Source organism: Agelaius phoeniceus, chromosome Z, assembly GCF_051311805.1.
Source record: "Agelaius phoeniceus isolate bAgePho1 chromosome Z, bAgePho1.hap1, whole genome shotgun sequence".
Taxonomy (NCBI): domain Eukaryota; kingdom Metazoa; phylum Chordata; class Aves; order Passeriformes; family Icteridae; genus Agelaius; species Agelaius phoeniceus.
The window spans coordinates 3,452,943-3,468,556 of NC_135303.1; the positions used below are offsets into that span (position 1 = coordinate 3,452,943).

General features: G+C 39.8%; 1 protein-coding gene across 1 annotated transcript in view; it reads left to right on the forward strand.

Annotated features, from left to right (window-relative positions):
* The window catches only part of FBN2 (fibrillin 2), a 123,852-nt gene extending 109,335 nt beyond the window's left edge, over positions 1–14,517 (forward strand). Inside the window, exons 56-65 of the mRNA XM_077171689.1 lie at positions 1,354–1,479; positions 3,796–4,002; positions 4,683–4,808; positions 5,403–5,525; positions 5,671–5,787; positions 6,428–6,556; positions 8,743–8,862; positions 10,326–10,557; positions 11,170–11,326; positions 12,562–14,517. Coding sequence (XP_077027804.1) covers positions 1,354–1,479; positions 3,796–4,002; positions 4,683–4,808; positions 5,403–5,525; positions 5,671–5,787; positions 6,428–6,556; positions 8,743–8,862; positions 10,326–10,557; positions 11,170–11,326; positions 12,562–12,927 — 1,703 coding nt within the window. The 3' untranslated portion in view covers positions 12,928–14,517. The remainder of the gene's footprint in view (positions 1–1,353; positions 1,480–3,795; positions 4,003–4,682; positions 4,809–5,402; positions 5,526–5,670; positions 5,788–6,427; positions 6,557–8,742; positions 8,863–10,325; positions 10,558–11,169; positions 11,327–12,561) is intronic.
* Positions 14,518–15,614: the final 1,097 nt, after the last annotated feature.

Genomic DNA, 15,614 nt, shown 5'->3' on the forward strand with positions numbered 1-15,614 from the left:
CTGATTTTATATATATAATTTTTATACATATAAATATAATTTTTTTTCCTGATTTTATATACATAAAATCAGAAAATAACAATTCATTAAGGACATTTAAGACATCTAATGATACCAAGCATCTTAAAATTTCTATTTTGTTTCAGTGTGAGTTCTAACTGACTAATAAGAACAAAAACTTCGTTGCTCTAAAGCTAAATCCAGAAGTTTTTTAGACAGTTGTTACATCTAAAAAATTACTTGCCAAAAAAATGAGACTTCAGTTTATGGGTAGGAAGCAAGATTTTCATAAGTAAAAAGTTACATTTCCTTTAGCATTAGTATAAATAATGTGTCACTTCTTTAAAGAATTAAGACTCCTAGGATTCTGAAACCACCTATAAATACCATAAAGGATGAAAGATATGGAAACTGCCATAGTTCAAAGCAATTCCCCATCCTGGAAGTAAACAAACACCTTTTCTCCATCATTTACTCAATTAGTTGAGAGGAAGACAGTAGCTATACTTTAGCAAATTGTACTTTCTTCTGATATATTGATAAAAACTCCAGGACCATGCCAAAATTCTCCGGGGGAAAAAAAAATAAACATCCAACTTAATGTTTTAATTAAAAGTATTTTATAAAAATGTTCCTTCAGCAAGAGAATGAGCACTCTCTTTTAGAGATTTTTTTTATTTTACAGAAAATAATCTTTATTAACAAGAATTTTCCCTTTCTTTTGGCATATAATTCTGCTTTTAAGGAACCTGAGGTTTTCCTGAGGTTTACTGTAAGCATCTAAAAAATTTGTGTAACAGCTTACAGTATCCGTGCCATTAGCTATGGAAGAAAATACATGAAGAGTATAAACTTTCAGGAAAATATTATGTGGACTCAAATATGACTTATTGTGGGAGAGATCAAGTGCAGAGACTCTTGATGATTACAAAGTGAAGATTTGTCACTCAAATCATGCATGTGTTCCAATTTTATTTAAATTTTACTTACCAGCTGAATGTTATGACTGCAACTTGCTCTACTGCGTTTTCTGCTTCTTGTTATAAGCTGTGAAGCAATTAAAGCTTTTGTCCTGTGATGAAGTACAGAAGGAATGGAATAGGATAATGCTCCTTTGGAAGCCCTTTCCAGGCTTAATCAGTGGATTTTTCCACGTCCTGAAAATATTTTTCAAATGCTACATGGAATATTTAATGTATTCTAGAAATTCTGATTTATTTTCTCACAATGAATTGCGGTGGTTGTTGTCAATGTAATTATATTTTATTTTTGTTCTTATTGTTTTCTGTTACTCTTACAATTTTATTGATGTTGTTACATTTGTTAATTAATTTTTTAATTATATTTTTAAAGATGAAAACGAGTGCCGCTCCAAGCCAGGTGTCTGTGAAAATGGGCGTTGTGTGAATGTTGTTGGCAGCTACAGATGTGAATGTAACGAAGGATTCCTCTCCAGCCCATCAGGCACTGAGTGCCTTGGTAAATGTCTCTCTTGTACACGTCTCATCTCACATTACAGTGTAAATGTAGGGAGGAAATTAGGCTTCTGAAAACGTATCAGCTCTCATATCTACAGAAATTAAATAATTACACTTTTTTAGTTAAATAATGGTACGATATTAAAAATATTATTAAAATTATTAGATCATTTTAGGAATTAACAGCTTGTAGCAATCAGGCCTCACATAGAAGTGTCTTAATTCCATAGGACATAAACGTAGACAAAATACAGGGATTTTTAAAGAAGGAGAATTTAGTCACCTTTAGATAATTCAAAAATGGATGCAGAGTAAAGTTGAGTGTTTGCTTATTCAGAATGTGATCTTAAGCACCATATGGCAACTAGGCATCTCAATTTCTACACCTTTAATTCAGACATAAAATACTGTGATTTTACCAGAAAATTGCAAGATTTTTTCTTTTCGAGGCAAGCCTGCAAGATATATGCTGATGAAGAAGGGTTTTTGTTCATCAGTCTGCATTTTCTTTTTAATATTATTCATATTTGTCATTTGCACCACAAAATTCATCATTCCCTTTTTTGGAGTAAAACAGAACTGCAAAAATTTACTTTTTCTTGACCAGTGTTCAGGTGTACATACAGCACCGAAAAGGTGTATTTATTTATTTATGTATTCTTGCATGAAAAAAAGCATAATTATCCTATGCCATTACTGTAAAACAGCTCCCTCTAAATGGTCATGAGCAGTGTGCTGACTTCATGGCTAAGCAATAACATTGAAGTGCAGAGTATTTCCTGAGGATTAGAACCAGATGGGAAGACAAAACTGCAGTCTGTTAACCCCAGTCAGTCATTAATGCCAAGGAAATACCCTGCTTGGAGGTCATTATTGCTTTTCTATATTTAATATGTAATTTTCCTATTATTTTCTGCCTTTGGAAAGTTTGCTTTTTGCTGCTTTTCCTTTCGGGTTTCCTGGGTTAGAAATTGCAATGAAAAATGGATCTGGCAGAAACACAGAATTTCTTCTGAATTATAGCCCGAGCATTAATTCACAGATTACATTGTTTTAAATGCATTGTGCAAACCTTTATATTCCACTCACCTTAAAATTCATTCCACATTCTCAAACTGGGGACAAAGCATTTATATGTTCCTCAGGTCATAATGTCCCTAAAGACCTGCACAGTATCCCTGTCTGGGAGAGCAGAAATTTGCAGAGTCTTGCAAATTACTGCAGCCAATATTTTGTTTCACAGAACTGACACTTCCAGCGAGGACAGCTTTATTTGATGTAAAAAGTTAATTTAGCAGGTGGGCAAATTAAGTCTTTCCTAAAGCCAAAGTTTGCTTTTTGCCTAATTCTTGTAAGACATGTACAGATTCTTTTAATCTGTAAAAGACAAGGTCAGCTGAGTATTGATACATTTACACATTCTGAGGGATCACTATTGGCTTTGAGAGAAAAAAAAGAAAATCTTTTATATGAAAAACATAAGGATTCTCAGATCAGTAATTGACGGTGTCTCCATTTTAATCAAGAAATGAGACAGATGACATAGAAGATAGAAGAAATTTTATTTTTTATATAGAAGATAAAATCTCTGCAAGATTTGGAGTTTCTAGTAGCACTGGAAACTGGGATTTCTTTTCTCCTCAGCTGCCTGTTTGAAGATAACCTGTAGGAGCCCCGTGACTTTAAAACTTTGCTCCCCTTTCATTATTGATAGACATTAACCAAAAAGTTTAAAAATTAAAATAGAATTAGACAGGGCCATACCAACAATAAGGCCATACAATTCTACTTTTTTCCCACAACAAAATCTAGGAGTACCACTGAAAAAGTACTGAGTTGCATATACACTTTTAAGTTGTAAGGGTTTTTTATTTAAACCACAGCAGGATAATTACAGATGATCAAACTTGTCATTTTGGCCAGTTAAACAAACAAACAAAACAAACCTCTAACCCCACTCCAAATAAAACATTGAAATGTGAACACAACATAGGCAGCTGAAGTGGGAGCTCAGTTTTGCCCTCAGCCTTTGTCTTGTTTTACTACCAAGAGCACAGCTTTCCTAGAAGCAAAATTCTTACCCTGCCCATGCAGACACTGAACTTTAGGGGTGTCTTGGATATATTTGGAATGGCAGCATACTACCAGGAGCACACAACAATTCTGAAAGGCTAAATCAAGATGGACCTGATGGTAGCTAATCACCTTCTGCTGCTTGCATATATTGACGGAGAGCCAGAATAATTCACCAGATGCTTAATGGGAGCAGATCTTTATCTCCTTCCCTATTTCCAGCCTCTCTCCTTGTCCCTCTCAGATAATCGGCGGGGGTTTTGCTTTGCGGAAGTTCTGCAGACCATGTGCCAGATGGCTTCCAGCAGCCAGAGCCTTGTCACCAGGTCCGAGTGCTGCTGTGACGGCGGCCGGGGCTGGGGCAACCAGTGCAGGCTCTGCCCCCTGCCCGGAACCACCCACTACAAGAAACTCTGTCCGCACGGGTCAGGCTACACCACAGATGGAAGAGGTATCTGCAGGGATGAAAAGAGGAGGAAAAGGGGAAAAGCATATGCTCGCATGCTTAAGGAAAATGCAAGAATTCTCTTTGAAGTTCCTTGGGAGAATTTCCTGTTAAACGGCAGAGTTTGATTTTTTCAAATAATGCCAAGAGAGCAGAAATTAAAAACACATTTGGCAGTAGCTGCAAACAGATCAACTGGGCAGAATTTTCAGGATTAGGATCTGGTTGGAAGTACCAACCAGTAACTAAAAGAAATTATCCCAAAGCTTTTGTATTGCTGAAAACTTGGACACATGGCAAAGGCAGCAACCATCTCATTTAACAATAATCTCACAATGCTTTGCAGGTACTATTTCTACACAGAAAGAAGGTAATGTGTATTTTTTAATGTTGGTGATAACTTTTGACATGGAAGTAGTCGTAAGAAAATTCTTTTGTATGGGTTTTTATTTGGAGTTAGCAAAACTGGAATCTGAGTACCCAGTGAAACAGCAGGAAGGTGTTGATGCAAAAAACAGAAATCAGATTTGAAAGATGTTTGGCTTTGGAGTGAAATCCATTTTTAAAGAGGGAGAAGGGAGAAAGTTCCTGTCAGAAGCATGATGATGAGGAACTGCAAAAATGGAAGAGAAGAAAAAAGTAGAATTTAAAACTGAGACATGACATATTTAATAATTTCTATACAGATATTGATGAGTGTAAGGTCCTGCCAAACCTGTGCAGGAATGGGCAGTGCATTAACACCATGGGCTCCTTCCGGTGCTTTTGCAAAGCTGGCTATACCACTGACATAACTGGCACATCTTGTAATGGTAAGATTCATTAATTAATCATCAGTTGAAGTAATCATCAGATTTTTTTTTAGTTTTTACACAGTGATGTACCAACCTTTGTAAACACTTGTTGCAACCAATTTTTTTTGTCTCTTTTATCTCATGTCCTCTATTTCTTTTCCTAATACACATTTCTGGTTTTGTGTTTCATTTGAGGAAATGGAGGAACAAGCTCTGCTGGCAGAATTCCTGCAGTAGAATGATCACTGAAGTTGGTTAAAGCTGTGCAACCACTTTAAGTGGCCAACCAGCTCATTACTTCACTTCTACATTTTTCCCACTTTTTTTTTTGGTTTGCAGGTACAAATATACTGTAGAATACCAAAAAGTAAATATTTGTTGCTTAGATGCAAATACCAATGGCACTCTCACTCTAGTGTATTACTCCTTCAAGGCAATTTATTGTGGTAGTAGCAGCCCCACATAAATTCCACAGCAACACATTCACTGAACAAATGTAAATGGGGGGCTTTCTTCTGTGAGCATTTTTCTCTAAAAGCTTCTGCTGTGTAGCAAACATCTTTCTGTCAGAGAGATGAGGACGAAAGATAACTTAATATTCCCTCTCGTTAGATCTTGATGAGTGCTCCCAGTCCCCCAGACCATGCAATTTTATCTGCAAGAACTCAGAAGGGAGCTATCAGTGCTCATGCCCCAGGGGCTATGTCATTCAGGAAGATGGAAAGACATGTAAAGGTAAGAAAGTTAGACACAGTACCTTTTAATTTGGTTACAGCTTAACTTAAAAGGAATTGGCTTTGGAGTGTGGTGTTTTTATCAGATTTGATTAAATGTGCCTCTTTGTTGACTTTTTTAAGACAACAGCATCTCTTACTTTCAGATCTTGATGAATGTCAAACCAAACAACACAATTGTCAATTTCTCTGTGTCAACACCCTTGGAGGCTTCACATGCAAATGTCCACCTGGTTTTACACAACATCACACAGCTTGTATTGGTAAGAAAAACACCAGTTTTCTTTCATAAGCTTTTCTCTAAGGACAGCATTCTCAACTGTCTCTTGTGCTCTTTATGCAGAGCAATAGTGTCAAGAGGGCAGAAAACAGATTTTGAAAAGCAGAAATTAAAGCTAAAGAAAAAATTAGTCTATCCACTCTGTCCACTATTTCTGTTTTCTTGGTTAGTAAAGCGTTGTACATATTTAATACATTATTATGTTCTAAATATAACCACATGGAGACAAAAGGGTGAATTATTAAAATCTCATTTAAAATGTAGTTAACCAAAACCAGACTGCATTTTCTTTTTTTAGTTGATACAGATGTCTTCAGATCTTAAGCATATGTATAAATCTTGCCAACTGAAACTGTTTCAGTTCAGCTAACACAAAAGGGCAGCATTTTTCCAATATCAGCAATTACATTCCACACTCATATCACAACTGAACTACCACTAGCATTTCCAATTTATTAATTACTCATAGCTCTGCATGAGTCTCCAGTTCATCTGGCGTTTAAAAATGAAAAGGTACAAAATAAAATGCTGCACCTTTGTGGATTTTGTTTTTATGTTACATGAACATGTCCAACGTCGTGCCACAAGGTAAACCAATCTTCTTTTCCCTCTGTATTTTGAAGATAACAATGAGTGTGGTTCTCATCCATCACTGTGTGGATCAAAAGGAATTTGCCAAAACACTCCTGGAAGTTTTACCTGTGAATGTCAAAGGGGATTTTCTCTGGATTCTACTGGATTAAACTGTGAAGGTAAGTAGGAGCAGTCAGATTTTTTCATGGTGTGAATCCTTACTTCAGTTTCTGCTGAACCATTTGATGTTAAAGACACAGAAAACAGAGCACCAGCCACAGTAAAAGTAATTGCAAAAAGAAATTGGAAAGTATTAGACTGATTGTAAGTATAACAAAAGCATATGCAGGAATGTAGTGTCTCGAGTAATTTTTACAGAAATTAGGATAAAAAGGTGACTGTTTAGTTGAACTCTTCAACGGTTGTTTTCAGCTTCACATAGGTTTATGCATCTAAAAGTATAGTAGTTGTGGGGCTTTTTTACATTTATGTGTTCATATGTCTAAAGAGAATCTCTGTACAATTTTCATCTTGGCTAATTCTAATTAGATTAGATTCTAAATTCTGTACTGAATTCTCCTACCACAGAGTTACACACTGAGGAGGCCAATTCACTGCATTCAGAAAGATAATTATTACACTTAAAATGCAGGTTATATTGATGAGCTTTATCTCTCCCTGCTGGCCCAAGGGGAAGCCTCAGTTAGGAAATATCTATTTGAGAGCTCCAGACTTCTCAGTGGGCCTCAGGTATTGAGCAAAGAAGAAAATGAAAGCAGTACAAGGCCACCTGGCTGCTGAGAATTAAAAATGCAAGAGCATGCATGGACAAATTTATGGCCTCTCAAAATACCAACAACTCTGATACAGCGTTTAATACAGGAATTGGTATTTAGAGCCTATTTCTCAAACAGCAGTGCAGAATATATGCAGCTATAAGTTTTACTAAGATTTATCTCCTGTCAGTTTACTTTGTTCTCATAAAGTGCATATGTCCTGGTGTGCCTATAAAACAAAGAATTTTTCTTTTATTTTCTACTTGACTTGGATGCTGTACCTTAAAAATTAGGTTACTTACAATCTACTTATTTCCTGTGGCAGATGCAATTTAAGATGTCTGAGTTTTTAGAAGTTGGAAGGTGGGATGGTTGTGGCTGTCACCTTTTATAAACATTTGTCTCAGAGACTTTTTATGTGGCTTTTTATTTTCAATTGCAAAGACATCCGAATTTGACATTCAAACACTAAAATATTTCTCAGGAAAATGAAAGCTTATCCCTAAGTGATTGGTTTAAAAGTGAAATTACAAAACCCCTCAAATTCTCTAAGCATTATGTTAAAGCAGCAACGTGGGATTGCTGGGAATAGTGTTTATTCTCCAAAATTGAGTACCGAAAAGGCTTAAGAACTAAAATCAGATTATTGATGGAAAGAACTGGACATTAGGTGACTTCCAGGCTTTCTAGGTGACTTCCAGGCTTTCCAAAAGAAAAACCTTCATGGTCCTTCTATCTTACATCAGTGCTCCTCTGTCATAAATCATAGAACCACAAAATGACTGGAATTGGAAGGGACCTCAAGGCCCATCCAGTGCCACCCCTGCCATGTCAGGGACACCTCGCAGTGTCCCAGTGTCCAGCCTGGCCTTGGGCAGTGCCAGGGATGCAGGGGCAGCCCCAGCTGCTCTGGGCACCCTGTGCCAGGGCCTGCCCACCCTGCCAGGGAACAATTCCTCATTGCCAAGATCCCAGCCAGCCCTGCCCTCTGGCACTGGCAGCCATTGCCCGGCTGCTGTCCCTGCAGCCCTTGGCAATTGTCCGTGTCCATCTTTGCTGCAGCCCCTTCAGGCCCTGCCAGGCCACCCTGAGCTCAGGCCAAAGCTTCTCCTGCCCAGGTGAGCAATGGCAGCTGTGCCAGCCTTGGCTGCCGGCAGAGCTGCTCCATCCCTCTGCCCGTGCTGGAGCCTCCTCTGGCCTGGCTGCAGCAGCTCCAGCTCCTTGCTGGGCTGGCCCAGGGCTGGGGCAGCTCTGCAGGTGGGCTCTGACTGAGGGGCAGAGGGGCAGAATCGCCCCTGCCCTGCTGCCCACGCTGGGCTGGGCCCAGCACGGGGCTCTGGGCTCTGGGCCCAGCACGGGGCTCTGGGCTCCGGGCCCAGCACGGGGCTCTGGGCTCCAGGCCCAGCACAGGGCTCTGGGCTCTGGTCTCAGCCCAGCACAGGGCTCTGGGCTCCGGGCTTGGCCCAGCACATATTTGGCTTCTTGGGCTGACAGACCACACGGCTGGGTCATAAAAAACTTCTGATCCCACAGTGTTTGGCAGTGGGTGTAATCCTGGGTCATGCTCTGCTTCCCTCCTGAATACACAGATGTGGATGAGTGTGATGGAAACCACAGGTGCCAGCATGGCTGTCAGAACATCCTGGGTGGATACAGATGTGGGTGCCCACAAGGATTTATCCAGCACTACCAGTGGAATCAGTGTGTTGGTAAGGAAACAAACAGCACAGAATTTAAACAGCAGATGTATCAGAGTGTTTATAGGGGCAACACCAGGCAAGGGCAAGAATGAGCAGAACTAGGAGTGTTCAATGAATGTCTTTTTATCTGTCTCCCACTCTTTCCATACATGTAGTACTCCCAATGTAAATCGGTGACAGGAGGTAGCAAGAAAACAGAGCCTTTTGAAACTCCCTTTGACAGTTAGCTTTCCTAGAAAGGTCTAAATTCTGATCTCTTTCTTCTGTGAAAAATCCCCATCATTGAATGTTCACTGAATTCCTGAAAGTATCAATGTAATACCTCTGCTGAGGAAAAAAAGCATTAAAAAACCATACCTGTCATAAGAAAAAAAACCCACAAAAAAAACCCCACCAAAAAACCCACAAAAAAATTAACAAAAAACCATTAGCAATTAAAGAATGCTACAGAATAGCATCTAAAGCAAAGAGTGAGAAAAATAGACTAACAAAATCATTAAGGATTTCCCTCTTCCAAAACAGTCTTAAGGCCAGCATTAGTTCTTTGTGCAGGGAATGGGACAAATTAGGAAGCTCGGGAGTTCTGTTTAGATTTAGCTCATTCAATCCATTGCTTGAATTAAGCTATATCATGCACAAAACAAAATGTGGGATTTTTTTGTTAATAGAAACCAATTTACACAGAAACAATGTCATATCATGCTGTTCACAAAGACCAATACAAAATATTCACCTTTTCAGGTTTGCTTTCATGGTTTTCTGTCAATGGTATCATAATCAGAGCATGACTCTGAGCACTGTCATTTACTCTGACTTTACTGTCCTGATTCTCTACATACAAATTAGTTTATTCTACCCATTTTAACATTAACTAGCACACCAGCCTTCAGTTTCTCTGAAGTCCCGATCACCACAATCACTCCTAGCTTAATGCTGCTCTTCAGCAAAGAGAGCAAAGGACTGGGGCGAGAGTGACAGAAGCCACAATGAACAGCTCCCACAAAACCCCAAACCAGCTTAAGTTTCTGTAAATCATGGTCCTCAAAGGAATCTCCCTCCAAGTGACTGTGGGCAAGAATGGCAAAGCATTCACTAGTGGCCTTGGGGAGGAAAACTGAGGTGAGGAAAACTTGGTGAGGAAAACCTACAGGTTTTAGAGAAATACCTTGGTGAGAGAAATAAAATAACCATGATACCAGCTACCAAAACAACTTTCCATACCACAACATCAACATTCCTTTTTTTTTTTTCAAGTCTCACTGACTGGAGATGTCATCTTCACTATATTTTAACACCCACAAGTGAAGATGATACTCCTTTTCTCTTCCAGAAACCAAGTGTCCATGGGATGATGAGGTCAGGGATGCAGCAGAGCCCTGGGACTTGCAGATGTTCTGATTTCTTAGTTGCACCATGCTGACCTGTTGTCTATCATACTAGAAAACACCAGTATTTTTGTGTTTGCTTGCCAGATGAAAACGAATGCTCCAATCCTCACATGTGTGGCTCTGCTTCTTGCTACAACACCCTGGGGAGTTACAGGTGTGTGTGCCCATCGGGGTTCTCCTATGACCAGTTCTCCCATGCCTGCCACGATGTGAATGAGTGCTCCTCTGCCAAGAACCCCTGCAATTATGGCTGCTCCAACACCGAGGGTGGTTATCTCTGTGGCTGCCCGCCTGGCTATTACAGAGTTGGGCAAGGGTGAGTTTCTCCACATGGCTTTTCACCAAAGACACATTGAGAAGGTGCAGAGGTGCAAATTAAGGACAAGCTGCTAAGTCCTTTCTAGTTTTGGGCTAAATATCCAGAAACTAGAAAAAAAAAATAAAATGTCTGTGCATGCAACGCGACATTAATTTTAAATGCAGCATATAAATAACATTAAACAAGTTCTCCTTTCTCCCCCAGTATCAGCACATGAACTCCTTCACAGGCCTGCTGAGTGGGGATTGATAATGCATAAGGATAGGTACTATGTGTACTGAGATAATTAAGGGGTTTAAGTATCACTGGTCAATCCAGAACATTAAACACAAATTAACATTGTTCTGGTACAGGGCAGGCTGGCTTTGTTTGGTTTCCCTGTAGGACTTGTAAATGAAAATTAGATCAGGCTAAAAGCCTTCAGCCAGCGTTTGAATTCCCCTTAGTAAGCCACTCTAGTGTGAGGGAAATTATTGCACAGCCCTCCTGCTGAGGAAAGGGCAAGGAGGGGGATGCAGACACTGTGGCACAGATTACACACACTCCATTTAGCAGGGACAGCTCATAAAACTGCAAGGAGTGACTAAAACACATGTTTTCATTCCACAGACACTGTGTCTCAGGGATGGGATTTAACAAAGGCCAGTACCTGCCACTGGATGGAGATGCTGATGGAGAGAATGCTTTGTCCCCTGAAGTGTGTTATGAGTGCAAAATCAATGGCTACTCCAAACAAGACAGCAGGAGGAAGAGAAGTGCTAACACTGTATGTACCAGGATAAAAAACCACTGTAATGTTTCTTGAGGTATTTTCAGAGGTGTGACACCAGGAGTAAACAGAGGAAGTCCTTTAAACAGGTCACATTCAAAAATCTCTTTTCTCCCCCTACCTCACCTAGGTCCTGCTGGCAGTAATAATTTGACAATAACAAATACATCAGCAGCTGTGAAAGGATGAAGTTTCTAAAGCTTGCAAGGATTCCTTTGTAGTGTGAGATGTGGTCTAGTTCCTCAGAGTACATTCAGGGGAATAATTCTCCTTTAATTGCAGAGACCTGGGGAATTGGACATGTCTACAGCATGTTCTACTGCCAGGAGGAGGTTGGACAGCATTTATAGTCTGGGACAGCTAAACAGATCTTGCAGAAGATCATTTTAGTCTTGTTGTCTGTTCCATAGTTCCTCATAGAGGTGGGGGATAAGACCTGGCTGATGGAAGTCAAATGTTCATCAGAATTGATCAAGTTTTTAGAGAATTATACATTTAATTATTTTTCTTGCTGCATTTTGTGGGCTTAGGAAGGTAAGTTACAGGAAATCACATCAAGTTTGTAATTGTTACATCTTGTTATTACATTTTTTAAATACCATTAACCTTTTCAGTTTCTAGAACTTTCTAGGCAGTAAAAGTGACATCACATCCGTAAATTATGTGAAAAAAGAAACATTTTTAATCACTATCATTGTCTATGGGGTTCAAGTATTTAAAACACTGCATTACTTGCTCCTGTTCAAAAATTTTCATTAATTTCATGATGTGTTTTTAGTTGCTTTTCATACTGGTATGGTATGGAATTTTCAGAGAAGGTGCCAGGGAATTTCCATGCAGTGTTGTGAAATGCATTTCTCTGTTGTTTCTGTTGGTCATAAGAACATTATATTGTGTCTAAACACAGGTTTCTCCTTGTGGTGGTGCATTCCCCCCTTTCCAGGCTGCAGTGCAATCTGAGAAATCCTCATCTTGCCTCGGCCTTTAAAATTAAATCCGACTTTTGCTGATACCCTGATGGTTTTTAAAGTGATCTCAAACACCTGTTCATAATACTCCTCTGCATGGCCTCTTTGCAAGCATGAAGTTAAACAGGTTCTCAAAATCAGAGCCTTCAGAGGCTGTGCAAGGCCTGCTTGAGGCCTTTAGGCTTTACAGGCCATGTCGTAGGGAATGGAGTCAGGAGCTGTTTAATTATCAATTCCTGCTCTAAACACTCTTCCCTCCTGCAGCTGGAGCAGGTGAGCTGGGGGAGCCTGGACACGGAGAGTCCCCTGAAGGTGCAGGTGGCCATGTCCAGGCTGGGCAGCCGGGAGCCCATCCTGGCGCTGCTGCCGGCCCTCAGGCGCCGCGCGCGCTACGCCATCGCCCGCGGCAACGGGCGCGGAACCTTCCGGATGCTCCTGAGGGACGGCGCCAGCCGCCTGCACGCCGTCAGGGGCAGGGCAGCGCCTGGGCTGCACGCCCTGGACATCACCAGCGTGGCCCTGCCCGAGGAGAAGGAGATGGAGCAGCTGGGGAGCGGCCATGAGGACGGCGGCCTGCAAGGGGAGAAGGGAGAGGCCCTCAGGCTGAGGCTGTGGGTGCGCCTCTATTAGCCGTGGTGCTGTTCTTCAGCCACTTGTTTTTGTGTCTACACACCCAAGAATGTCTGCTTTTCCAAGCAAATGTGCTTTGGAAAAGTGTATTTTGGGAGAGGAAGGCAGAGGGGAAGAGCCCTTCCTTTCCATCCTGCCAAGACTGCAGAACCACCCTTTCAGGAGGGCAACTTAAAATTCTGCCACTGCCAAAACTTCTATTTACAAGGGCAAATCATGGTTATTGTATCTTTTATATAACCTCGATTTAAAGTATATTTTAAAAGCTAAAGTTCAAGAAGTCATCCTATGGCACTAAATGGCACAAATACATGAGCTATTTTTTTTTTCCCTGTTAGCAGTCTGTAACACTTTGGGTATTTTGCTAAAATTCCTAATGAAAAAAAAATTATAGAAGTTTATTTATTTTTAATGCAGTAATATATGGAGAAAATAACAAATTATGTAAACAAAAAGGGAAACTTGCTTGTTTTTCTGTAGTTTTATAAATTTGAGGTATAACATTTTAGAGGTACTTTTGTAATCAAGGAAAAAAGAAGTAAATTGGAAAGGTGTTTTCTTTTCTACTTGGACCAGCATCCAAACAGTATATAAGTAATTCTAAAATATATCAGATCTGAAAGATCAGTGTAGTAGGATATCCTGAAGTGGGAGATTGTAAACTGTTCGCATAGTAGGACATTCTAAAGTTCTCTTGCAAATGAGAACAAAGAAAAAAAAGGGGAAAAAAAAGTCATAGAGGACAAGTATCACAATATCAGTCTCTGCAGAGATCCTATTTCACAGCAGCTCAGTGGGTTTGTGTTCTGAATCACCCACAAATGGTGGAGGAGGCACCAGCCCTGTAGCAAAATACCTGGACTGTTTTTAATCCCCTTAGAACTGCAGAACCAAACTGTGCTGCCCTTCCCTCAGTGACCTCATGAGCCAAGACAGGCAGCCACTCCTCATGCTCTCAGAAAGGGTGCTCCACAAACTGGCATTAACTCCTGCAGGCAGCTGAAGGAAATGTCTCTCAGAAGAGAATGCTTCACTCTGTTTGGTGCTGGCTGGAAACCAGGCTGCATTTCCTGAGCCCTGAGTGCTGTGTCAGGACTGCCACACCTGCAAGCTCAGTTATTGCAGAGCAGGTGAGGGAAGTTATGTATTTGAAGTTTCATTTGTTAGAAATCTCATTAATGCTGTAGTTATACGCACCTCATTCTATCATAGCTTGTTCTGTAAGAAAGATGATGGTACAATGACTTGAGTTTTAGTTTAGTCGTTTTTTGGTTTTGTTTTTCTTTTTACATTTTGTACTGTAATGTGTTAATTGTATGTCTCAGTGGTGCTTTCTGTGGCAGCTGGTGCCTGTCACTGGCCATGCAACAGAATCTCACATGTGAAAATAGCCAAAGCACATCCAGGATTGTTCCAGTTGCATTAGGTGCTGACCAAAGACTTTGTACTAAGTTAAACTCAGTGATTTTTCTTCTCTTTTGTTGAGTTTGGGGATTTTGAAAAGAGATGTTTTAAGAAAAAAAGCTTTCTCTTGAACATTTGTATCAGTAAGACAACACTTTTTTTGCAATAAAGCTTATTTTGGATTTTTTTGTTTTTGGTCCTTTTTTCTATTCAGAGTCAAACTGGTGATTGATTTAAAACAATAGCCAATACTAGGGTCTGGAACCACATTTATTTTAAATTGCTTTCAGATATGGTTGTGCAAGTTTCAAAGGATTCAGAGCTGCTTCTGAGTAAAATAACTGACATTACAGAAATAAAGACACCTCTAGGGGTCTGATAAATACATACAGGACAGCACCGACTTAAAGACTTAACAACTGCAATAGGTGGTTTAGAAAAAGGCTTCTCTTGCTCCAAAATGGGAGTTTTCCAGGAAACCCTGCAGGAAAAGCCATCAGACTGGCACACAGCAGAGAATTTTGTCCTTTGTTGCCAGATTCTCAGGAGAGAAAGTAACAGCAACACTCACCCATGATTTTTCTGAGGCTACAAATTCTGGAGAATTTTCTTGTACCTTTTTTTTTAAAAAGAAACGATCATCAGATGGTTTCATCTGCATTAACTAATTACACAGTAAGTACAAGGTACAAAAAAAAAAAAAAAGTATTATCTCTTTTCTAGAAAGGCAGCATTACCACCAGAACTGGTAAATTCCACAAGATAGTTATGCACAATCCCAGAAAGAAGTCACTCCCAGCTTCAAATCCAGATGAAAAAATAACTGGAACTAAAAGAAAAAAAAAAATAATCCCAAGGAAGAAGTCCAAAACCTCTTTGCCATCCAGCCTGTCACATTATATATTTCTATACCCTTTTTTCAAAATTCTACCTTTTTACAGCTGCTAGTCTTTTAATGAGAAAGCTGACTGCACATGCACAGCCATGGTGTCCCAGGAAGCCACAGACCCCCCACATCTTTTTTTTTTAAAAGTAGAATGAAAATCTTGCTATTTAAGAGAGCCTGCAGTATCCTGTGGCAACTGAAACCCGGATTTTAGTGACTATTTGTAAGATCTAAGGTTGGCCTAGGCAGCAGGGACATTAATTATAATTGTCCATACTGTGTAGTACAGACTGAGGTTTGATTAAAGCCTTTTAGTCTAATCATCATCATAAATTAAAAAAAAAAAAATTATATTGCATAAATATGTGTGCTTTGACATCTTTAATCCCTCAGTTGT